General features: G+C 46.8%; 1 protein-coding gene across 1 annotated transcript; it reads left to right on the top strand.

Moving 5' to 3' along the window:
• The first annotated feature begins 4281 nt into the window (after positions 1-4281).
• On the top strand, positions 4282-20161 carry LOC147693332 (extracellular calcium-sensing receptor-like). The gene is made up of 4 exons (XM_086935936.1): positions 4282-4974; positions 8255-8479; positions 12665-12788; positions 19233-20161. Exons 1-4 carry the CDS (start codon positions 4282-4284, stop codon positions 20159-20161), a joined length of 1971 nt encoding a protein of 656 aa, XP_086792062.1.
• Positions 20162-25568: the final 5407 nt, after the last annotated feature.

Here is a 25568-nt window from a genome sequence, read left to right as displayed (position 1 = left end):
CGGTCCTTGAAGGCGGTCCTCTTGGCGGTCCTGATGAGTTGGTGATGTTTGCGGGTGGCGTTCTTGCGTGCTGTGTAGCTGTCTGGAGTGTGGTCGCGGAGCCATTTCTTCTCAATCAATCAATCAATCAATCATGGCATTTATATCGCGCACTACTCACCCGGAAGGGTCTCAAGGCACGTGGGCAGGGGGGTCTGCTACTGCTCGAACAGCCAGGTCTTGAGCTGTTTCCTGAAGGCGAGGTGGTCCTGGGTCAGTCGCAGGTGGACGGGCAGGGAGTTCCATGTCTTAGCCGCTAGGTAGGAGAAGGATCTCCCTCCGGCGGTGGCTCTCTGGATGCGAGGCATGACGGCGAGGGCGAGGTTCACCGATCGCAGCTGGCGGGTGGGCGTGTAGAAGGTCAGGCGGTCGTTGAGGTACCTGGGGCCCAGGTCGTGGAGGAATTTGTGTGCGTGGGTGAGGAGTCTGAACGTGATCCTCTTGTTGACAGGGAGCCAGTGTAGGTCTCTCAGGTGGCTCGAGATGTGGATGCGTCGGGGGACGTCCAGGATGAGTCGGGCGGAGGCGTTCTGGATGCGCTGGAATCTCTTCTGAAGCTTGGCTGTTGTTCCGGCGTAGAGGGTGTTTCCATAGTCCAGTCTGCTGGTGATGAGGGCCTGGGTGACCGTCTTCCTTGTCTCGGTGGGAATCCATTGGAAGATCTTGTGGAGCATGCGGAGTGTGTGGAAGCAAGATGAGGAGACGGCGTTGACTTGCCTGGTCATCGATAGGGAGGAGTCCAGGATGATGCCCAAGTTGCGTGCATGGTCTGTTGGCTTGGGTGCGGTGCCTAGGGCTGGGGGCCACCAGGAGTCGTCCCATGCGGAGGGGGATGTTCCCAGGATGAGGACTTCTGTCTTGTCCATGTTCAACTTTAGGCGGCTGCTGTTCATCCATTCGGCAAAGTCTTTCATCCCTTCGTGAAGGTTCGCTTTGGCGGTGTCGGCGTCTTTGGTAAGGGAGAGGATCAGCTGGGTGTCATCGGCGTAGGAAATGATGTTCAGGTTGTGGTTGCGAGCGATGGCAGCTAGTGGTTTCATGTAGATGTTGAAGAGAGAGGGGCTGAGCGAAGATCCTTGCGGGACGCCGCAGATGACTTCGGTGGCCTCCAGCTTCCGGCAGGTGTGCTTGGAAGTCCGGAGGTCTTCGGTGAACCATGCAGCTTTCTTGTTGATGTGATTGGTTGCGGAGGTCTTGAGTGGGGCGAGGGTGTCGGTGCAGATGTTGATCCACTGTTTCAGGTTGGTGGCGGCGGTGGCAGGGTCGGTGGGTGGTGGTCAGTTGGTCCTCGGTGACTTTGCCCTAGCAGCAGCGTGGCAGCTGTTGGGTGCGGTGGTGTGTTTCCTGAAGGTGAAGTCGACGCATCTGTGGTCGGTCCAGTGGGGTTCGGTGGTGTGGTTGAAGGAGACGTGGTGACTTGCGGAGAAGACGGGGTCCAGTGTGTGTCCGGTGGTGTGGGTGGGTGTCGTTACAAGCTGTTTAAGTCCGAAGTTGGCGAGGTTGTCGATCAGGGTGGTGGAGTTGGCGTCGTTGTTGTTCTCGAGGTGGAAGTTCAGGTCCCCGAGGAGGATGTAGTCTGTGGAGGCGATGGCGTGGGTGCTGATGAGGTCGACGATGGTGTCGCTGAAGTCTGGTCAGGGTCCGGGTGGTCTGTAGATGAGTGTTCCTCTGAGGGTGGTGTTGGGGTCGGTGTGGATCTGGAGGTGCATGTGCTCAGTGAGGATGTCTTCGGTGTTGGTCGAGACTCTGAGGGTGTCCTTGTGGATGATGGTGATTCCCCCTCCTACTCCATTGGTGCGGTCTCTGTGGGAGATCTTGTAGCCTCAGGGATGGCTATGGCGATATCTGGTGCCGACGTGGTGTTCAGCCAGGTCTCTGTCAGGAAGGCGACGTCCGGGGTGGTTGAGTCTAGGAGGTCTCAGAGTTCGATGGCGTGCTTGCGGGCGGAGCGGGTGTTGAAGAGGATGCAGCGGAGGCGGTTGGGTTCTCTGGTTGATGGTTTCGCGGGCCGGATGCTGGTGAAGCTGCAGCTCCGGCAGGTGAAAGGCCCTTGGGTGTGCTTCGGGGTAGCCTGGTAGCAGAAGTGGTCATGACCGGTGTTGAGTACGTGGAGGGTGCTGGAGTCGTAGTGCAGTCTGGTCTGGTGGTGGTTGCGGGATCCAGGGGGTCTGGCGCTGGGCACGGTCCAGGTGCGGACGGGCGCAGAAGGGCTTGCCTTTGGCTGCGTATTAAGGAAAGGGTCAACTTTAAATCACTCTGTATGGTGCACAGAGCGGTACATGATCTGGGCCCAGACCCACTACAGGAAACTTTCACCTGGTACCTCCCCAAGATGCAGCTTCACTCTTCTAGTGCAAGCTTGCTGGCAATTCCTAGATTCAAGCGTTCTAAGATGGGAGGGAGGGCTTTCAGTGTGGTTGCTGCCCATCTTTGGCATGAGTTACAGCAGAATATTAAACAAATTAACTCATTAATCGAGTTCAGAAAGAGCCTGAAAACCTGGCTATTCCCCTAGGCGTGATCCTTCTTCCTCACCTTTCTTCTTTCTCCGGTTCATCTATATGATGGCTATTTTCTTCAGTCTGAGCGCCAGGATACCCGTAGGGTGGCAGTATGCACTATATAAGAACCGGAAAAAAAAACCTGAGTGAGCTGCAGGGACACAACAAGCTACTCCCTTCAACTGCGAGCTGTCCGATGCCATCTGGACATGCAAAGGCCCTGCTGACAACTGCTGGACTAAGGCCTGACCCCCAGGAGGCCCCCCACAAGTCCTGGTCCCTGGGAGTGTTACAGTGTACTCCTCCATCCTTAAAACTGCAAGAACTGGGTTCCAGCTGAAGAACCAGAGGCTCTGAGCTCTTCGCGTAGAAATGGACCATCCACAGTCTACTTGTGAATGTGAACCGAAGTCACAGAGGCCAACGCGGAAACTGCATTAGACTGTTGACGAGACCCTCCTAGATATAGACCTAGAAATTTGGCCGCACTGACCACTTCATCTCAACAACAACGCCCTGCATTTACTCATAGCGCAGAGAACTATTCACTGACCCCCTCCTAGCACCCACAAAGACAGCTATGCAGTCCCCCAGGAACATGATGTTTCAAACAAGGACTTGGATCGCAGCAACCTGCTGTCAATGAGCCTCTTTCCAGATCCAGCCTACTACTCATCCCCCAACAACCACATTAATGAGAGATTCTTGTGAGAACACTACCAACTTTTGAAGGAAACTTTCCATCAGGACGAACCCGGTCCCTCTATATGACTTACACTGCAATGCTTTTTGGCCTTAACCTTTGACTGTGACCCAGTCCATTGTGACCAGAACAGATAACTTTGAATGGCACTTTTTGATTTTTGGGGCTATTTCAACCACATATTTAAACATTCACATCTCAGGTTATACTTATTGGCATTTTGTTGTTTTGGTGTCATTTTTTTTAAACTTTTCTCTATGTTTCTAAATTGCTTTGAGATTTTTCTTGTACTGTGTTTTCACTTTATTACTGTTTGAGTGCTACATAATGCTTTACACATTTCCTCTAAATGAAGTCAGCCTGCTTTTGAGCCAAGCTACCAGAGGTTTAAGCAAAGTTTTTTTAATGACTATTTTGGTTCACCCTGACAAAGATTGTGCGTGGGTTCCCACTCCCTTGAACTAATAAATATTCCAATGTCTTGCATTGAGGTAATTACTTTTCTAGATTTTCTTCTTGGAAGTGAATATTTAGAAATATATCTATCCATAACTCACATCAACAGCCTTTAGGCTTCTCATTAAGGCTAGTAATGGTCAATTTTTTTTAGCCAGTCCAGTAATGCATTCTCTTATTTTGGGCAGATCCTATAATCCTATAATCTGAAGCTTCCTTAAGCAGAGATGCAGAATACTGTGAGGCTCCTATGTGTCAGGTCATTCAAGTTTAGTGTTGTTTTACTACTATGCCATAAACTCATTGCTTTTAAGCAGTGCTCATTATTTCATGTTTTATTGTTTATTTCAATTAAATGTGTGATAAGGACCCATGAGTAGAGTGTGTTGGGCACATACACTAATGATCATGATAAAGATAGAACTGTTTCTTCATACCTGACAGATCAGCCACTCATCTTCTCTCGCCACTCTGAGTGACAAGCTTCAGTTCCCGTCCTTCCTGCGGACTCTTCCTGTAAACACACTAGAGAATATTGCGCTGGCACGGATTACGGCTCACTTTGGTTGGACGTGGGTGGGAATGATCGTTTCTGATGATGAGCTTGGTTTGCAGGGGGGTCAGCACGTCAAGCAAGAGATTGAGGAGAGTGGTGGCTGTGTGGCTTTCGTGGAAAGAATTCACCTGCGGTACTCCAAGGCAAAGGTCCTCCAAGTTGTTCAACAGATCCAACAGCATTCAGTCAAGGTTGTTATTGTTCACAGCGCAGAAGCTTATGTCAAGGTGTTGCTGGAAACTATGTATTCACACAATGTTACTGGGAAAACCTTGATATTCTCTGCATACTTTGTCATCTCCCCTGCTATATTTGCTGACCAGGCATGGAAAATATTGAATGGGACATTGGCACTCACTCTTTATGCAGGCATCATGCCCGGCTTTACAGACTTTCTCTTGCGCCTTCATCCAGATGACGTCTTCACCGAGCTCTTATGGGAGCAGATCTTCAGCTGTCAACTGTCATGGGTCAACCAAAGTGACACTACAAATGCAGCCGCAGAGGTAGATCTATTGGCACCTTGTTCCGGACAGGAAAACTTTGATGCAGCAACCTTGCCTCAGTTTGAACTGAATGATATGAGCTACACTTACCACAGTTACGCTGCAGTCTACACCTTCGCTCATGCTTTGCACACCTTGATAGACTGCAAACCAGGACAGGGGCCTTTCATCGATAGATCTTGTGCCAACATCGAGGACTTCCGACCGTGGCAGGTGGGAAAGGGTGAAATATCCCATTGTTAAGATTACATATGATGGAGCTAATAACTCAAATCTATAGTAGCGTACTTCAACATGTAGGTAGGCATGCTGTTCCAGCACATTTTATGTTTTATGGCAGAAAAAAATGTGAGGGTTCATTAGAAGACCATGATGTTTGTTTCTAGCCCAGGGTATGACTGTACTGATATACAAACAATGCCCAATAATATGTAAAGGGCACTTCCAATCAAGACAATGTTTGGTTAAAGACATACCTCACAATCATGCAAGACAGGGTATTCTGTGTCACCTCAAGCTTAGCACCACAAAAACTCCTCATTACCAACAACGAAGTAGCAGCGCTAGGTCCAGCATGCCTTGACAAAATGATTCTGAGCACCATCTCTTCAGGTTGTCAACTGTGTCAATTTCCAAGCTGCCACAATCATGTCACCATCAACTTGAAAGCTCAAATCTCACACAAAATCAAAACCATCTGACACCAACTTCCCCTGTGACTCACACAGCAAGAAAGCTAGAAGTTTACTTGAAAGCTATGTTTAGCCTACAATCTGTCAACAATTGAAATCCATTATAAGTAGCCAGGATAACCATGGCGTAAGGACGAGAAAACACAAGTCACGCAATAGTAGCATCTCTAAACTTGAGTCAAAAATCTGTAGAGAAGAAACGCCCATTACACAGGCCTTCTCTGGTTACAAACCATGAATTTGGAACAGCATCCCAAATGAGAGCCTCCAAGCAAAACCACTTCTATTCCTCAGAAAACAACTCAAACCCTGCTATTAAAGCAGCACCTAACCTAACCTCCTTGCTATAAAACTGGGAAGAAGGCCTGCTAATCCTTGCCTGCTCTCCTCTTGATCCTACTATTCACCTTCTTCCTGTTACTTTTCATGCCCCTTTCCACCCTCACAGTCTCTCTCTCTTCTTCTCCTTCTCTCAATATCACCCTCTCCTGGCTTCTCGCCCAGCTCCATAGCTGAGATGTGCGTTTTCAAATCACTACACTAGTTGGACGATGGGGTAAGCAAATTGGTGCTCCTTCAGGAGCAATTATAATAGTAATGAGAAAGCCTACCTGCGCTCTACCAACTAAAGAGGCATCGTCCTACCTCTAAGCATACTACAATTTAAACTAAAGAAAACTAGGAGCGCTAAATCATGAATATCTGTGCGTTTTCACTTTGTTTGGATCAGATCAAGTTTAGTGCTAGCACCAAGATCTTTGGGGCCACATAAACACACACAAACATGATGCTAGCTGCAGCCTCAAGGGCGAAAAGGACATGACCCCTGCAAGTGAAATGGGGTCCACTAAAGGGCTAAGTTAGAAGGAAAGTGGGCCACCACTTAACAGTACAAAATGGAACTAGCCCACACTCACCCATCCAGGGCGCTCCATTATTTGGAAGGGGAAACCAGAAATTGAGTTTCTGTTATAGATTTTCCGCATACATCAAGAGAAAAGCAATTGCTCTCTGCCCTTCTTTCATCTGGTCCACAGCAGTCCCAAAGAGGCTATAGTGAGGCCCGTGAGGCCTCCTCTGAGTCCAGATGACCGTGGATAGGATCTGGTGGGAGCCCACAGACATCTTAGTTTGAGTCCAGAGCCTCTCCCATGAGCTGGTCTAGAGCAGGATTAATGCGTGTCTCCATATTCACTAATGGATATCAAATATAAACTTGTAGACAGCAGTTAATTGTGTGACTAATTACAATCACTACAAATTCAGAAGAAAATCAAGAGTATAATCCTAATAAAAATGTTAATTCAGTAAAAAGGCATTTGTGTTTTCAGTGTTGATTGGTCCCGGACTATGTTACATTAAAAACGTCCTTAGCACAGGATCACCACCTAGACCATATAGTTTAAAAAAAATGAACTAAATCACCTTTGTTGTTGGTCCTGGACCTCTTTCAGGAAGTAAATAGAAATTCATTAATTGCACAACCTTCACCAGCATGACTGATGCCTTTTCACTTAACCCAAATTTAATATTGTTATAAAATATTTGAAGTGAAAGCCCCTATGAGACCCGTGAAACCTCCTATTATGAAAAATAACCCTGTATCAGTCCTTACAATTGGCTGATCATATTGTTATTAGATTAAGTCACCTTTGTGCGGATAGGCAGAGCATTGGGCCTCTGTGACCCCAAGAACCCATCCCATGAGCTGGAAGTTATTACCGGTGCTTCAACAGGGCTCCTCTGCCAGTCAGGGCTCCTCTCCCACCTGGGCTCCCCTCCCACCCAGGGCTCCTCTCCTGCCCGGGATCCCTGCCTACCCAAGGATCCCTCCCACCCAGGGCTCCTCTCCCATCAGGGCTCCTCCCCCAGCTGGCCTCCCCTCCCAACCCAGGGCTCCTCTTCCACTCAGTGCTCTTCTCCTACCCAGGGCTCCCACCCAGGGCTCCTCTCCCACCCAGGGCTCTCACCCATGGCTCCTCTCCCCAAAGGGCTTCCCTCCCACCCAGGGCTCCTCTCCCATCAGGGCTCCTCTCCCAGCTGGGCTCCCCTCCTAAACCAGGGCTCCCTTCCTACTCAGTGCTCTTCTCCTACCCAGGGCTCCCACCCAGGGCTCCTCTCCCACCCAGTGCTCTCACCCAGGGCTCCTCTCCCACCCAGGGCTCTCACGCATGGCTCCTCTCCCCAAAGGGCTTCCCTCCCACCAAGGGCTCCTCTCCCACCTGGGCTTCCCTCCCACCCCTGGCTCCTCTCCCACCCAGGGCTTCTCTCCCACCAGGCTCCCCTCTCACCCAGGGCTCGTCTCCTACCCAGGGCTCCCCTCCTAACCCAGGGCTCCCCTCCTACTCAGTGCTCTTCTCCTACCCAGGGCTCCCACCCAGGGCTCTCACCCATGGCTCCTCTCCCCAAAGGGCTTCCCTCCCATCCAGGGCTCCTCTACCACCTGGGCTTCCCTCCCACCCAGGGCTCCTCTGCCACCCAGGGCTCCTCTCCCACCCAGGGCTTCTCTCCCACCAGGCTCCCCTCTCACCCAGGGCTCCTCTCCTACCCAGGGCTCCGAAACAAGGCTCTTCTGCCACCCAGGCTCCCCTCCCACCCAGGGCTCCTCTCCCACCCAGGGCTCCCACCCATTTCTCCCCTCCCACCCAGGGCTCCCATCCAGGGCTTATTTCCCACTCCACAGGGAGCAGAGGAAAGGGATGGACACAGCTGTGGGGGCAGGTGGAAGCTTCACAAATAAAAGACTTACAAGTGAATTCAGTCATTTCTAGTAACTTGCCTCATTTTGTATCATTTTGTAGTTACTTCATTACCTGAGAAATATCAAATTTAAAGATCAGAATGGGGAAGAAATCTTCATTGATGTAAATGGAGACGCTCACACCTCTTTCAATATCCTGAATATTCAAATATCCCAAAGTGGGGATTTCCAACTTGTAAAGGTTGGAAAAATTGACACTACAGCTCCGGAAGGGAAACAAGTCACCGTCAACATGGGCGCCATCTTGTGGAGCCTTGGAAGTGGGGTAAGCCTTACACTGATGAACAGGCTGTTCCATCAGCTGCCACGGCCATTGTCACTGATGCTTAGTCTTCATTCACTTTCTTTCCTTGATCTCTCACATCATTGAAGCTCCAGTGTTGAGGTTCCAGTCTGTGATACTTTCTGAAATGTTGAGATTGCTCCACCCTCATGGCTAGGTCTTACGCAAACCGGTTGATCTGCTCTTGGGGTGGTAGTTCTCTTAGTGTATATTGTTCAGAGTGGTATGCACAAAATAGGTTACAGTAGCTTTGTCGCTAGTAATTGTTGACCTATTGAAATCTAACAGGCTTGTGATGGGGGTACGGTGTTGTATGTCGAAGCAGAGACGGTGAAAGAGATTGATCACTTGGTCTCCCTATTGGTAGAGATGTGTTTGTGAAGTGAGCCATATATTCTTCACCTCATTCAGCATTGTGTGTTGTTAGATAGTTTAGGTGTGAATCATGTTTCTGCGCAGCCAGGGTTCTATGTTGTCTAAGTACATTTCCAGAACAAGAATCTAGTACTACAGATCTTAAAGGTCGCTTTAAATGCCTTCCATAGTATCCCCAGTTAATCTGTGGAGCCACTGTTCTGGTTAAAGTTGAAGTCAATGGTCTCTCCTATGTGTGTTGTGCATGTTTTGTTTTAATGAGGTTAGTCTCCATCTTTGGGGATCTATGTGGTGTCCTGTTCTCATACAAATGACTACTTGGAACTGTCCAAAGGTCCTCTGGCGAGGATGTGTGCTGCCATCATATTGTGCATTTGGTTTGGGCTCTAGAAAGTATTCTAAGTGTGATAAGAGGGAGTAGATATTTATTAGTGTCAGGGGGTCACCATATAAGAAGCAAGTGATGGCCATGTTTCTCCACCTATGACCCATCCATTCCTTTGTAACCATGAAGGGAAGACTGATCTAAATCAGGATGGCTATGTCTCTCTATCCTCTTGTAAAACCAGAGTGGAAAGCCTGAGTGAGCCCACAGTGTACTAGGAAGGGTACTTTATTGCCCAGCAAGTCATTCTCCTGGTTTAACACCACATCAGACTGTACTCCTTTTGCAGCCCAGAGGACTGCTACTCTTTTGATCATGTCCAGGATATTCCATGATATTATCTGATCTGACCCCTCAGGACTCCTCTATTGCCTTGCATGGGGTGGATGCCAGTAAACATGGGAGTTGTGTTAGTGGCAATAACGTAAAAAATAATTATATCAAACACAACTACCTAATCCCACCCACCCTATACTTAGGTAACATGAAGTACCTGCAGCACAGTTGACCAGTTGCTTGTGCCAATTGGCTAATAGGATTGCTGTGTGTCAACTGAATTCCATCCTGAAAAAACTACCACCTATGCCCGTACCCTAGTGTTAAGAGTCTCTCTTGTCGACACTTGGGGCGATGAAACCATGGAGGAGAGTGTATGTGGCACCAGAGCAGGGTGCCATTGTCGCTGCGTCTAGGGCATGCCTAGAATTAGTCAATGATGCTCTTCATTGAGCAGGTTGGCTGGAGGAGAATTGAGATAAAGGGCTCCCTTGGGCCCTGTGGTTCCCAGCCCGGAGCTTGTAATAGGTCCCCATTCAGTGGGAGAAAGAAAATACAGGGCCTGTCCTATCTGATGGACCTGATCTCTCCATAGCCCCCTGTAGTATTAGAGCACCAGTCGTTTTTGCCCCTCCATCACTCCGCCGGCAGTGCACCCTCCGGGGCTTGTGTGTTTCTCCAGGATGACCAAAAGCAGTTACTGATGAGCCTCCAGTGTCTAGAACATAGTGGGGAGTTCTGAGCAGAGGCCCCAGCTAAGCAATCCATCTTGATCTAGGGCAGGATATGTAACCACACAGAAGTTGATTCCTCTGTCCATCGAATACTTCCTCAGGGGCTCGATGAAGAGGGTACTTGTTTGATATTTGACTTGAATTTGCCGAGATACGACAGCATGTAGCAGTTTTTTCTTGGCTTCTATGAAAGACTGTCTCTGTTGTTGAACAAGGTTGGTGAAGTCTTGAAATATCATTATCATTTAGGATTTATACATTAAGCGTTCTTGTGCGCATTTATACTGTAGGTTGGTGTCTGTCAAGTTAATGAGAGTGCAGGTTAGTAGAGGTCTCACCGGAGTGCCTCAGTGTGGTTGTGGAGCCAGGGATCTGTAGGCCCTTTCAATGATGAAGAATGAGGACAAGGAACCAGATTGAATTAGTGAGTGGAGCCACTGGTCTAGGAATCATAGCCATGCAGGAACCCTACCAGGTGGAGGTTATTTCTCCTGAGTCTTCCCTGGGCATCCTCCAACCTTGTGGCCAGTTCTGTGGGGATGGAGGAGACTTTTGAGATCATACTTGGAATGGCTATGATCATGGGCACCCTGACCTTGGCCTTGGCTCTTCTGTCCATGGAACCCACTGAGTCAATCTTGTCCTCTAATGTCTCCCATGACTGGTTGATGGCATGAAGCTACATGGCAGTGCGGGTTGTAGTGCCATTATTCCCATCTCCAATGCTCAGTGTGGTGTCCAGCGCGTGTCTGACGATTTGGGCTGGGTAGGCAAACTTGAGCAGTATGCCCTGTTTGTTTTGTTGGGGGACTATGTATCTGGCCATGGTGAGATTCCAGAGATTGGGAGCCCCCCAAGTTGGTGCTGACCATGTGTGGTGAGGCCAGATATCCCTTGGGTTGGTGTCTGTTCAGGCTGCCAGTGGGTTATTTACAGGTATGTTTCATGGTTGCCCTCGAGCTGAATCAGCAGCAGCCATCTTGTTGGCTCTTGCACAGTAATAGATAATTGTGCTAGCCGCTAATTTCACTCTTTCCCTGCCTCTCTTGCCACGTGGCTCTAAATGGGCGTAGCCTCTGAAGCCAGGGGCACTCCAGACCTTGGACTAAAGCTAGGACCAGGGTGAAGGAATTTACTCATGGGTTCTGCTCCTTTCAGGCCTTGCGGATCCAATAAGGCCTCTGCTTAGGAGTCTTTGTCTGAGTTCCATTGCCCATTTCGACCCAACTTGGGGGGCCTTCGTCCTTCTCCAGCCCCTGGGCCAAACTCAGCCCCCTCCTTATGTTCAATCACTAAAGCAGGATTTATAACACATGTCTTGTCACCCGTGAGGTTATCCAGGCACTTGCTGTAGGTCTCAGTGGAAGAGCCAGGTCTTGAACCCCTTCCTGATGTCGATCAGTGAGGGCTAGGTGCGGTGGTTAAGGGGGAGGATGTTCCAAGCTTTGGCAGCAAGATGGGAGAAGGATCATCCTTTGGCACGGCGTATGAGCATGATCTGTGTAAGGGCGAGGTGTGTGGTGCAGAGGTGATTCATGTAGGGGGCCCTTGGTCAAGGAGGGCTTTGAAGGCGTGTGTCAGAAGCTTAAACTGGTATCTCATGTAGACTGGGAGCTAGTGGATGTCCTTCAAGTGCTGAGTGATGTGGGTTCTCTTGGGTAGGTTGAGAATAAGTCTGGTGGCTACTCTCTGGATCATTTGGAGTATTTGCATGTGTTCAGTGGTGGTGCCTGCATAGAGTGAAATTTGTTGACATTTAGGGCTCACCATATGGTCACACTCCAGTGTTTGGACAGCTCACATTGAGCAGGTAGTGCTTGTGCTCCACTATTTTGCAGCTCCGCCTCCCTGCTGTGGTGAGCTGCTTCAGAAGTGGACCTCCTTCCGTCACAGACCCCACTTTGGACAGCAGGGCACCAGCCACCCGCTGGGGTCCTATCAGCCTTCGACAATGTTTGCAGCACACATCAGCCGCCGACTTTTAGGTTCCCACTGGCTCTGCCTCTGTTGGTATTCCAGGATGCTGTCTTCTTCACCTTAGTGTTTTAACTTCCTTTTGCCTGGCCCGAGGTGCCCCCAGCCGTCCCCACATTGTTTAATCTCATTACCCGCAGATGAGCAATGCCGAGGAGCAGTCAGCTGTGGGTCATCTATTGTTAAATAGACAGGATGACGCATGATTGGTGATAGGTGGTTGTGAGCTACTCTAGTTTCTGCCCACCATCTTAGGCAGCTAAGACACACCGCCACAATGTTATCAAAAGCTTAGTGACTTGTGTTTCTTTATTCCTACTCCCCTGTTATCTGTGATTGTCACTTATAAAACTCTCTCTCTTCATCCTTCACTTTCTTCTTTCCTTAGTCACTAGTACTGACGTCTCTCTGTTCCTTCCTCAGCTTCCTCACTCTGTCTGCAGCGAGAGTTGTACTCCTGGATACAGAAAAGCTGCTAGAGAGGGGGAGCCTGTTTGCTGCTTTGACTGTGTACCTTGTGCACAAGGAGAAATCAGCAATGTGACAGGTGGGCTTGGATTTTGAATGATACCAGCTTCATACGACATAATATTTACTCACACCCTGTATGTCATATGTTAATTGTATAAGCTGCATCTTTGTTTTGCCTCTTAGCAATTGTGTGGTCTTGAAGAGAGCACAGTGCAATGGGAGCAAGTGTTCAAAGGGATGAACGGCCAAAATATAGAATCCAAAATATCGACAGGCCAGAATATCGACTCCAAAATATAAATAACGCAGAATATCGAATCACCAAAATGTAGTCAGTCAGAATATCGAAATTGGGGTAGGAAATATCAATTTCCATAATATCGAATTTAAAATATCGATTTTTCTAATATCAAATTTTTTGTGTGATATGTATAGTAGTATATGTGTTAAAATATGTATTATTTTTGTAATGTATGTTTAATTTTTTTAAAGTAATACATGTTATGTAATTTAATTTTTGCGTAATTTAATTCCGTAGCGGGTTGTGGGTTTATAGGGTGGGAAGTAATTTATTTATAGTAAATTAAATATATTTTTTTATTTATATGTATTGATAATTAATTGATTGATAATTATTAATAGGTAATTCATTTTTTATTAATTGGTAATTAATTTGTATTAATTGGTAATTAATTTGTATTAATTGATAATTAATTTTTTAATTGATTAATTGATTATTATGTAATTGTATTATTTATTATTTGGAGCGGGTTGTGGGTTTATAGGGGAATAGGGTGGGAAGTAATTTAATTGTAATAAAGTAAATATGTATTTTTATTTATATGTATTGATAATTAATTGCTAGATAAATAATTATCAATTGGTAATTAATTTTTATTAATTGGTATTTCATTTTTATTAATTGATTAATTGATAATTGTGTTAATTATCTTTAAAAAACCCACCCTAGACCCTACGCTTCCTGAAAATTTTAGGCCCATCTCCCTGCTTCCCTGGCCTGCCAAAATCATCGAGGCACATGTCAACAACATGCTGACCAACTTCCTTCTTACCAACAATATTCTGGATGACTCCCAACACGGGTTTAGAGCTGGTCACAGCACCGAGACAGCCTTGCTCAGTGTCACAGAGGACCTCCGTACCATTCTTGACACCGGCGGAACGGCAGCACTGGTCCTGTTGGACCTCAGTGCTGCTTTCGATACGGTGTCACACGAGGTCCTTCTGACGAGATTGGAGGAAATTGGAATTACAGGGACAGCCCTGGGATGGTTTAGAGACTTCCTTTCCAACAGGTCTTTCAGAGTCTCCACCCCCCCTTTCATCTCTAAGGAGCATAACATCGGACAGGGAGTGCCGCAGGGTTCTTCCCTGAGCCCTACCCTGTTCAATGTCTATGTCCGCCCTCTTGCAGAGGTGGCTAGAAGGAGCGGACTAGCACTGGTGTCCTACGCTGATGACACCCAGTTGGTGGTGGCTCTTAATGACAACAGTGGTCTGGAGGCTCATCACTTCAAACACTTACTGACATCACCAACTGGATGACGGCGATTTTCCTCCAACTGAACGCCGGGAAAACAGAGATACTGCTCCTGGGGAAAAACACTGCGTCCTGGGGAGACAGCTGGTGGCGTGATGTCCTAGGCCAACCTCCCAAGCCAAAGGAATGTGTAAAAAATCTGGGAGTCTGGGTGGACTCGGCACTAAAGTTCACTCACCATACAAAAAAGGTGGCTGCCACTTGCTTCGGCATTTTACGTAACCTCAGACCTATTTTGAGGTTCTTCGACTGCCGCACCCGCCAGCTAATTGTTCAGGCGACCATCCTTTCAAGACTGGACTATGCCAGCTCTCTTTTACTGGGGGCGAACCTTGCCGAAACCACCAGATTGCAGAGAGTCCAGAATGCGGTAGCCAGGGCGCTGGTAGGTCTCCCTCGCCACTCCTCGGTATCCGGAGCCTTGAAAAAATTGCACTGGCTCCCGGTGGGTAAAAGGATCCAGTTTAAGGCACTGTGTTTAGCCTTTAAAATCCTTAAAACCGCCTCCCCCCCAATGCTGTGCCCCCTCCTGTCGGAGTACATTCCTAGGAGGTCGCTTCGCTCAGACGGACAACATCTCGCGATCATCCCCCGCACCAGACTGGCCAGAGTAGGCGGCCGATCCTTTAGCTTCCTAGCTGCTAAGCTATGGAATAGTCTTCCGGAATCTATCCGTGGTATACAGGACCTTTTAGCCTTCAGAAAGGCCATCAAAACTCATCTCTTCCAATAATTTCTTCCATTTCTCTGCGCCTCTAACTCTCTGCAATTAGTCTGCTCGCAGCGCCGGGACGCCCCTTGGCTAGGGCAGCCGCGCGCTATACAAATCACTATAACATAACATAACATAACATAACATTATTTATTATTTGCAGCGGGTTGTGGGTTTATAGGGGAATAGGGTGGGCAGTAATTTAAAAGTAAAAAAAATTGTTTATTTATATGTATTGATAATGAATAATTAATTATTAATTGGTAATTGATTTCCATATTGGTAATTATTTTTAATTAATTTTTTATTGGTATGGATAATGAATGTAATCTTATTTTAATATTAAATCATTACTTTCCCTACTTCTGCACTCTCTGGAGTGGGAATAGTAATTTTTACCTCTACGCTATCCAGTGCTTTCCCTGCTGTTGCACTCACTGGAGTGGGAATAGTAATTTTTACCCCTACGCTATCCAAAGCTTTCCCTACTGTTGCACTCACTGGAGTGGGAATAGTAATTTTTACCCCTACGCTATCCAGCGCTTTCTCTACTTTTGCACTCACTGGAGTGGGAATAGTAATTTTTACCCTCCCGCTTTCCAACGCTTTCTCTACTGTTGCACTCACTGGAGTGGGAATAGTATTTTTTACCCTTACACTATCCAATGCTTTCCCTACGGTTGCACTCACTGGAGTGGGAATAGTAATTTTTACCCTCCCGCTATCCAATGCTTTCCCTGCAGTTGCACTCACTGGAGTGGAAATAGTAATTTTTACTCCTACGCTATTCAACAGTTTCCCTACTGTTGTACTCTCTGGAGTGGGAATAGTAATTTGTACCCTCCTGCTATCCAACGCTTTCCATACTGTTGTACTTACTGGAGTATTATAAGTATGTTCTATTTAATTGTTTTCAATATTTCATTACTTTTATATTATTTCTAATACATTTAAAAAAATTCAATATTTTAGTAAACTATATTATACCTATTGATAATTTGGATTCGATATTTTAGTACTTACCTGTTTGTAGATAGGGATTCTATATTCTGTACTTCGATATTTTGGAGTCGATATTTTGGGCATTCTATATTATGTCCCTCATTATTTAGTCACTGAACAGTTAAAATGTATCCGCAAAGCCCTTACATGATCTTCACTGAGAGCTGCAGTGGCTATTTCTTTGCTTGGGCCTCATGTGCGTATGTTGCAGAGGACCACACATTGATCCCCATTACGGTTAGACTGCTAGAATAAGTGTTCTTGCTATGGAGTCCTACCCGTGTTGTATCTGTGTCTTCTTTTAATTTATGAAAAGTTTGCATACAAGAGATACACATGGGATGCTGGAAGTTCCTGCCACTCTGATCTTCTAAATGTGCCATGGAAAAATGGATATCATCTCTGTGTCCTGTGCTTTGATTTGAGTCTATGTAGTGACAGCCATCCCCATGGACCCAATGACCCACTTATCATTGTGCCTCTTACCTCTTAATTGAAATTTATTTATAGTTTTATAAGTTTATAAGTTTATAGTTGTTGCATTAATTCAATCATAATTTCAACACTCGCAGGTGAGTTATTTACTAAGCTGTTGGAGGGATACAAGATCGACTCAGGACACTTGGGTGCTGGTATATTTCCTATCGGTAGCCTAAAATATGTCCAGGGAACATCGTACACTTTCCCTGCATCAGCTCCCGCCATTTCATATAAACGAGCCTCATAAGGACATAACTCCAAATAATGAAATACTGCTTTGTATGGACATAACGCCTTATAAGGTCTGCAGCCTTTCATGGTCTTAACCTTTCACCTAGTTCATGACGAGGGTTGGTTCTGCCCAATCGATACTTCTAAGACGTCAACTTTAGCACATATGAATAATTAATGAGTACACTCTCCAGGAGGTACACTTCACCTCTCCCATCGACACACAAGTTTTAATCCCAACACGTCATACTCATACTGAACAATGGGTAGCACATGTACATAGACTGTATAAATACAGCGCCTCTTGATCATAGTAAGCATGAGGGACCCAAGACTTCAAGGCCGACACACTGACCAGAGATGCTGCATCTCCGACATGACATCGCTCCAGCTGATAGTGGGCTGACGATCCCTTGCGGGGTGTCCAGATCAAGTCCAGGACGAAGTCCCACACTCTCACTATTCAGGTATGGGGGTTTGACTAAAGCCTAGCGGGATTCTTGGCTCTTAGGCTCTTCGGCTTAGGCTATATAGCACCTACTCACATGCAAGGTAAACCTAGGTACATCTAGTCAGGCATCTTAGGAGAAAGCATTTTATTTTATAAATGCATTTTGTATTCATGTATAGGTTCATGACCGTTGCAAAATAGTAGAATAATACAATTTCTTCTTATTGACTGTGCTTCTGGTTCTCTCTCTGTTACTGTGCTAAATTCGTAACAGCACACTTATTCTGCATGAGAAGAACTATTGTATAATAAATTCTTATTGTAAACATGTTCGACTGTTTCTTCTCTGTATCTCTCTGAAAGCAAGCAAAAGCGATTGAGTCTTTAAAGGTCTGCATCAGTATTATTGACCTGAGTTGAAGGGGAGAGCCAATAACAAGGGAGCTGGACTTTGATTTGCAAACAGCCTACTGCAGGGGGCTATAACTCCATTAGAACATTTCACTGTACGAAGGTACAATGTTTATAATCAAGACACAACCCCATGCTGTAACCCCCCCCCCTTTCTGTGGCATCTATTCAGACAAATCATGCATGTTATTGCCTGGACCACACACACATACTGCCATGCCATGTCCCTGGCAATAAATGCCATTCATGGACTTGAAAAGTCAAAATATGTATGAGGTGGTATGCACACCAACCTTTTCACCTTTGTCTTAACTATGCCATTCTTCTACAACATTTTCTTTGTTTGCTTGCAAAACTGGGCTGTGCTATGCCCTGAAAGCACCTCAACTAATGCAAACTTGTGGGGAGCGCCAATCTGACCCTCCACACCCAGATGCACTGCAAAGTGGATACCAGATCCAAGCATTATTTAAACGGGAGACACAAGCCGAAAGGCTAGGAGAGAAGGCAGAGAGCAGTAACCCCTGACGAAGGGCTGGAATCAAAAGCCCGAAATGCATTGGGTTCTTAATAAAGAAATGCTGTTCTGAACTACTATCTGTATTTGGATCATATTTGCGCAAAAGTCTGGATGGGCACACGCAGATACGAGAAGCTTTCCAAAATGCATTATGTTTTTCATGTGGATAAAGAATATGTGATGAAGTCTGTGAAACACTTTGGGCATAACTGGATTAATTTGAAAATGGTTGAACGTTTAAATAATGCTTGGATCTGGTATCCACTGTGCAGTGCATCTGGGTGTGGAACCTCAGATTGGCGCTCCCCACAAGTTTGCATTCATGGACTTGACCAATGTCATAGAAGGAAAGAGGCAGGAAAGCCCCAAAAAACACAACTCTCTCTTGTCTCTGACAAACCTATTTGGATCTTCTGATGAGTCAGCGAAAGAGAGTGGATCTGCAGATGGTCACTCCTCTTCAAGCTAGTACTGCCTTTAGTTGACCCTGCAGGAAGAGGGGGTACCTCTGCTGACATCACAGCTTCTTCCTCTCTCACTGCCACTCTAACACTCCACATACCAGAGGTAGAGGCTGGAAGGAGGCAGTGTGTGAAAGGGTGCAGAGGCTGTGGATTAGGACATTCTGATGCTGATAGCAACAGGTCTGAACCAGTGCCTATAGCTTGCTGCCTCTCCATAGTTTTCAATGGAACTCTCAATATACAGTTCTGAGAGTTCAGGCTCTTATCAAGCGTAAAGCCCAAAGAGACTAGCTCTCCGCTTGGGGTGGAAGTCGCTCTTGTAACCTGCCACTGAATTTGAATTTCTTGTGTGGTGAGGAGAAAAGGAATTCTGTTTTGCTGCCATCCAGTCTTAAGTGCCTGTTTCTTATTGGGACAGGCCTTATTGTACATTTGGTTTAGGAGTCTTCCTTTGTTGTGTGTGACCTTCATGTTTTGTGCAGTTGTTCAATGCAAAATGTTTGGGCCCGTGTGTAGAAAGTAATAGGAGGCCCAAGTCTCCAATGTCAATCTCTTCTGTTAGTTGAGGCTCTAATGTGCATTACAAATATCTGACTTAAAAGCCTGGCACCACCTTCCTAGGCACCAATGAAGATTGCTTTGAATTGTTGTATCAAACATGTCTAAACTAGTTTTCATCTTTTTTCAGATATGATCTCCTGTACAAAATGTCCTGACAGCGAGTGGTCCAATGAAGAACGAGATCAATGCATTGAAAAGGTTGTGGAATTCCTGACATTTGAGGAGCCATTGGGTCTAACACTCACAATATCTGCTTCCTCATTGACCTTCCTCACAGCTTCTGTGCTTCTAGTTTTCATGAAGTACCAAATTACTCCCATTGTCAAGGCCAACAACCGTGGTCTCAGTTACCTGCTCCTCATCGCCCTCATGCTCTGCTTCCTCTGCTCCCTCATCTTCATTGGCCGTCCCAGGAGACTCACCTGCATGCTGAGGCAAACGGTTTTTGGCGTAATTTTTTCCATCAGTGTCTCCTGTGTTCTGGCAAAAACTGTGATTGTTTTTCTTGCCTTCATGGCAACAAACCCAAGAAGCTCTGCAAGAAAATGGTTAGGATTAAATACGCCAATCTCTATTGTCTTCTTCTGCTCCTTGGTCCAAACTCTAATCTGTGTTGTCTGGATAATTGTTTCCCCCCCTTACCCAGAATTTAACACAGTGTCTTATATTAACAAGGTCATTTTTGAGTGTAATGAAGGAAACACCATCTTCTTCTACTGCATGCTGGGATACATGGGCCTCCTGGCCACAGTCAGCTTTATTGTGGCCTTTCTCTCAAGGAATCTGCCTGGAAGCTTCAACGAGGCCAAGCTGATCACCTTCAGTATGCTGGTGTTTGTCAGTGTGTGGATCTCCTTTATCCCGGCATACCTGAGCACACGGGGCAAGTACATGGTGGCGGTGGAGGTGTTTGCCATCCTGTGCTCCAGTGCCGGACTGCTGGGGTGTATATTTTTTCCAAAGTGTTATATCATTTTGTTAAGGCCTGAAATGAATTCCAGACAATGTGTTGTTGGCAAAGTACACTTTGGTAATAAAAAGATAGAATGCAAGTAACCCATGAGTTGTATTTATTTATTCATTAGAGGAACTATATTGCATGGACTGCCCCCAGAAGAAAATAGCAGCGCACTATACATAATCAATCAATCAATCAATCAATCAATGACATTTATAGAGCGCACTACATACCCGTAGGGTCTCAAGGCGCTGGGGGAGGGGGGGGTGCCGCTACTGCTCGAACAGCCATGTCTTCAGCTTCTTCCTGAAGGAGAGGTGGTCTTGGGTCAGGCGCAGGTCGGTCGGGAGGGAGTTCCAGGTCTTGGCGGCCAGGTAGGAGAAGGACCTTCCTCCTGTAGTCGCTCTTCGGATGCGGGGGACGGCGGCGAGGGCGAGGTTGGCTGATCGGAGGTGGCGTTTGGGAGCGTAGAAGTTGACTCGGCTGTTGAGGTAGCTCGGGCCTTGGTCGTGTAGGGCTTTGTGTGCGTGGGTGAGGAGGCGGAAGGTGATTCTTTTGTTGACGGGGAGCCAGTGCAGGTCTCTCAGATGTCCGGAGATGTGGCTGGTTCGTGTGATGTCGAGGATGAGTCTGGCTGAGGCGTTCTGGATCCGCTGGAGTCTCTTCTGGAGCTTGGCGGTGGTACCGGCGTAGAGGGCGTTGCCGTAGTCCAGTCGGCTGGTGACGAGGGCCTGGGTGACGGTCTTCCTGGTCTCGGTGGGGATCCACCAGAAGATCTTCCGTAGCATGCGTAGGATGTTGAAGCACGCCGAGGAGACGGTGTTGACTTGCCTGGTCATGGAGAGGGAGGAGTCCAGGATGAAGCCCAGGTTGCGTGCATGGTCTGTCGGTTTGGGTGCGGTGCCCAGGGCAGGAGGCCACCAGGAGTCGTCCCAGGCGGAGGGTGAGGAGCCCAGGATGAGGACATACATAAAACAGGAAGGTAAACATAGTCTCCATGCTTGCATATATAGAGATACAGAGCCTATGTGCAAGATACTTTTTAAAGCATGATAAAGAAGAACTCATGCTGGTCAATGTAGCTTACAATAATGCAAAGACAGACCACAAAAAGGTATGCAGTAATAGCGAACAACTAGACAATGCACAACGTAAGGAACAACATAGACTGTCAAGGCATTGTAAGGAAAAACAGATCTGGTGCTAAAAATGACATTTAGACCGAAAAGTAATTGGAAAATGACTTAAACCCAGATCATAAGACACTTAAGTGAATCAAGGAGTTCTCATATCCATGTGTATGAATAGGAAGTGGTCCTTCTGTACCATTGTTCAAAAGGGGCAGAGTTGACACAAGTCTTGTTTGTGTCAATAAGACATCCTGTATTATAGGGACATTTCCTGGGAAGGTTTGAACATGTTTTTTTCCCTTTAACCAGAAGACATCTAGCCTGAGTTGTCATATGGTTATTACGTTTCCATAGATTGTGTTAAGTTAGCATGTGCTTATTAAATGTTTAAACGCCACATTTTCTTTCTGCTTCGGTTTGCACACGACACCTAATTGTTATTACAGCTTTTAACCTAGACGAAAGATGTGATTTATTTCAGAATAATATATTATTGTACTGGTATCAGTCGTGCCTGGAACACTTGGTACAACTGTCTGCACACTGAGAACTGCACACTCTAACACAAGGTTACTGTAGGCCTGATCCTCGCACTACGTTAGTCATAACACAAATAATGTTTGTGCCAACTTTGGGCTTTACGTGAGTTCAAGATACAGTTACAGGGAATTAGAAAATACACTTGATGCTGGACATGCTGAGAGCTGGTAGCTGTTGATGTGATCTCCTCCTACTGAGAATTTGAGGTATGGGTTCGCCCAGCTAAAGCCCAGATGAGACCTTCTTAGATATAATATAATATGCTAATTAGGGTGCGCGAAATATAGGTGATACAGAATTCTATAGATTTTTCCATCATAATATGTTATCACAATTTGCTTACTATGGATTAGTGACTATGCTGCTGACTCAGATTTTTATAATATGTATGTTGATATTATACAAGATACTGCGTTTGAGAATGTTGCATTGAAAAAATAAACATTTCAAACTTACACGTGTTCTCATTGCCTCCCAGTTTCGGTTTGGAATGATAATATAACGAAAGAGTGTTCATGTATTCCACGATACCTGAGGTATTCTAAGTTCATGTTCTGGATTGTCTAAGACATCGGGAAGTATTCACTGCCGATGAGATACTGTAGCTAGCCTGGTAAGGGGATTTCTGAAACATAGGTGAGTTGTGGGTCACCCTGACTCACCCAGGTTCTAGGTCTCTGAGCACAGTTCTGTGAGAGAACGGAAACCCTGCGACATGGCGCCCATACGTTTGTTGGCCTTATAACATGACACTCGAGTAGTATATCATTCAAACCTTAACGCCTACATTCCCGTTTCCGGAAAACAGCAGTGTCGGAGAAACCTACCTATTTTTGAAATAGGTAATTTTCAAGCTTGAATCTATCTAAAACGGTTTCCTTGAATTACTACCCAGTTGTGCTACAAAGTATAATTTGTTTTTTCTCATTCCTGTGCTAACATGGCTCAGCCCGTGGACATCCCGCAGCATAGTCGCATTGCGGTGCGTGACCATTTGCGGATGTTTGATGTTCCTTTGGAAGGCTTGGCTGTGGTTCTGGTGGTGAGCGCGGAACATGCTTACCCGTACAAACTGTTTTATTCGTGGGTGACATTTCCAGGGGTGGACGCAAATACTGGTGTGTTCCACACATACACTGCTTCGGTTGTACCGGCAGCGTACGCTCCGTACAGAGCACTGGAGGTACCTATAGACGCTTGGCAGCATGGAGTTTGGTTTGGTGGCGCCCTACCGCACGCTTTGACCGCTCCGAGGTTAGGTCCTTTGTCCATTGCGGGCACTAATTGGCCTGCTTTGGGTGGATTTACTCCTCACCCTCGACGTAACGCTTGTAACGTAGGTGAACTGCGGCAACTTCATGAAGTCACGGTGGGAGTGATTAGAGCGCTTGTTCATTACATTGGCCGTAATGTTCAAGACGCAGCCCCTAGAGGCGCACAGCTTCGAGCAGAACATGCTGGTCTGAAAATCAACCCGGTCATGGTTAATTCCGTGATGGGTAAGAAGCCCCAGGAAAAGGACGATTTTCCGTTCTGGCTTGCTGAGAAATTCGGCCAGCTGGAAGCTGTGTTTCCGAATACGAGTCCTGGTGATAAACACCGGATTCTTACACTGAGTTTGCCGAAAGATCTGGCTCCTGACCTTGCTGACTGTGAGACCTGGGGAAAAACTTTTGCAGCGGTCTATTCGAGGTGCTATGGCTCCCCGTCTGTGACCAATCTGGGTGGGGTCCTTAAACGTGTTCAGGACGAACACGGACCGGAGGCGGCTGTTGAATTGGGCATGCGCCTGTGTGGCTCCTTTGAAGTAGTTTGCGGTGTGATCCTTGCGAATGTCAAGGGGGATGCAGTGAACTTTCAAGTTGCTAACGCGTTAGCGTTGGTTCCCGAGCCCGACCGACCCCGACAGTTAGCAAAGATAATTGTGAATGCTTACAAAATGGTGGGCCGCAATGCAAAGGGGGTTAAAACTTTTCCTGATAAGGAGAAGAAACAGCCCCAGAGTCAGACATCGGAAACTAGTGGTCAACAAAAGACCAAGAAACAAAATTGGCCTAAAAAGCAGAATCAGGGTAAGCAACAACAACAACAAATACAGGTTTCTGCTCCTGCGTCTCCATTGCCTGCGCAGTCGGATCGTGTTTATGATTTGCGCGACCGCGCAATGATTAAATCGCCTGAGAGGTTTCAGGCTTCTGAACAACGCTCTCCTCGTTCCTTTCAGGACTCATCGGCTCCGTCAACCGGTGGTGGAGGGGGCGGCAAGGGCCGGGGTGGCCAGCAAGGACGTGGTCAGCCCCGCCCGCGTTCCAGTGGAGATCAGCAGGAAGGCTCTACGCCCAAGAGACCTCAGTTTGCCACGAAGAAAGTCGCTGCCCTGACCGCGCATCGTTATGCCCCAGATAGTGAGAACGCGGCTTCGGAATCTGACGCGGGCTCTGACCTTGCTGGACAGCGCTGCAGAGATTACAATAGTGAGAGAGGCCCTCCGTCCACTGTTGACGGTGACAGCGACTGATACTTTTGTTGTGATTGAAACTGCAGATACGCATGTTGCTCCCCCTGAAAGACTTTTTGAAATTGTCCTGTTAATTGAAGGTGACATGCAGCGAACTGTAAAAGGGGTATTTTGGGAAAATCTCTCGTCTACGTATGACATTTTGCTTTCGGAGGCTGACTGGCCCCCACCTTTTGTTCTCACAGCTCCGCGAGGGGAGGAGGTAATCCTACCCAGCTTCGCGCACACAGTGCCGAGGGTGGAGGCGCTGCATTTTGCAGAAGAGTGGGCTCTGGCGCTTGCGCCGGCTGTGTACCGCAATCAATGTGGCTGGGATAAATTGTCACCAAGCCATGAGATTCCTTTACGGTCACAGCCACAGCCTCAACCACAATATCCCATACGGCGTGAAGCGAAAGCTTCAGTCGCGGCTATCCTTGAACAATTGGAATATCATGGTGTAATTGAAACGTGTGTGTCACCGATGAATAACCCCCTTTTTACTGTGAACAAACCGGACGGATCATATCGTTTGGTTTTGGATTATAGGCATTTGAACTCGCATTGCCGTAACTGTGCAGTACAGAATACGCACGGCTCTGCGTTAGTGAATAGTCTTGAGCGTAAACGGTTCAAAACCACGCTTGACATTTCCAATGGTTTTTATGCACATAGATTAGATGGTCTAAGTTCCCAATGGACCAGTTTTACATGCGCCGGAGTGCAAAAAATGTTTAAACGACTCCCAATGGGCTACAAGAACAGTCCGGGAGTTTTTTCCGCGCGCATAGTCTCTCTTTTGGAGAGCTTTGACCCAGTTGCTTGTTCGTATGTGGATGACATTTATCTCACAGACGACGATCTTTGGGAGCATCTGTGTCGAGTAAATAGCATAATTTGTAACTTTGCTGACATAGGTTACAAGTTTAACTTTGCAAAGTCGCACATTGCAGAGTACACAGTGTTGTTTCTAGGTTACGAGCTTAACCATGAAGGGAAGGGTTTAGCACCCCATTTCCTGGAGAAATGTGCACAGTTGTGCTCTCCGACAACACTGAAAAAATTACAATCTCTTCTGGGTTTTTTGAATTTCGGGAGGACTTACATTCCGGAATATGCCCAGCGTATCAAGCCTTTGTATGCTTTGATACAACCATCTTTTTCCACATCATGCTGGCTGCCTGAGCATTCGGCCATTCTGCAGTCTTTGCAGGCTGATTTGCTCGCTTCTGAATACTTACAGACTTTTAATGAAGGAGATACAGTACCTATTGCTTACAAGTCACACTTGTACACTTCGGCTGAATCGCGTTTTTCCACTGTGGAGAAAGTTTTAAT

Source organism: Lissotriton vulgaris, chromosome 8 (genome assembly GCF_964263255.1).
Source record: "Lissotriton vulgaris chromosome 8, aLisVul1.2, whole genome shotgun sequence".
NCBI lineage: Eukaryota > Metazoa > Chordata > Amphibia > Caudata > Salamandridae > Lissotriton > Lissotriton vulgaris.
Note: the sequence above shows the minus strand (reverse complement) of the source record. Positions and strands in the feature narration are given on the sequence as shown.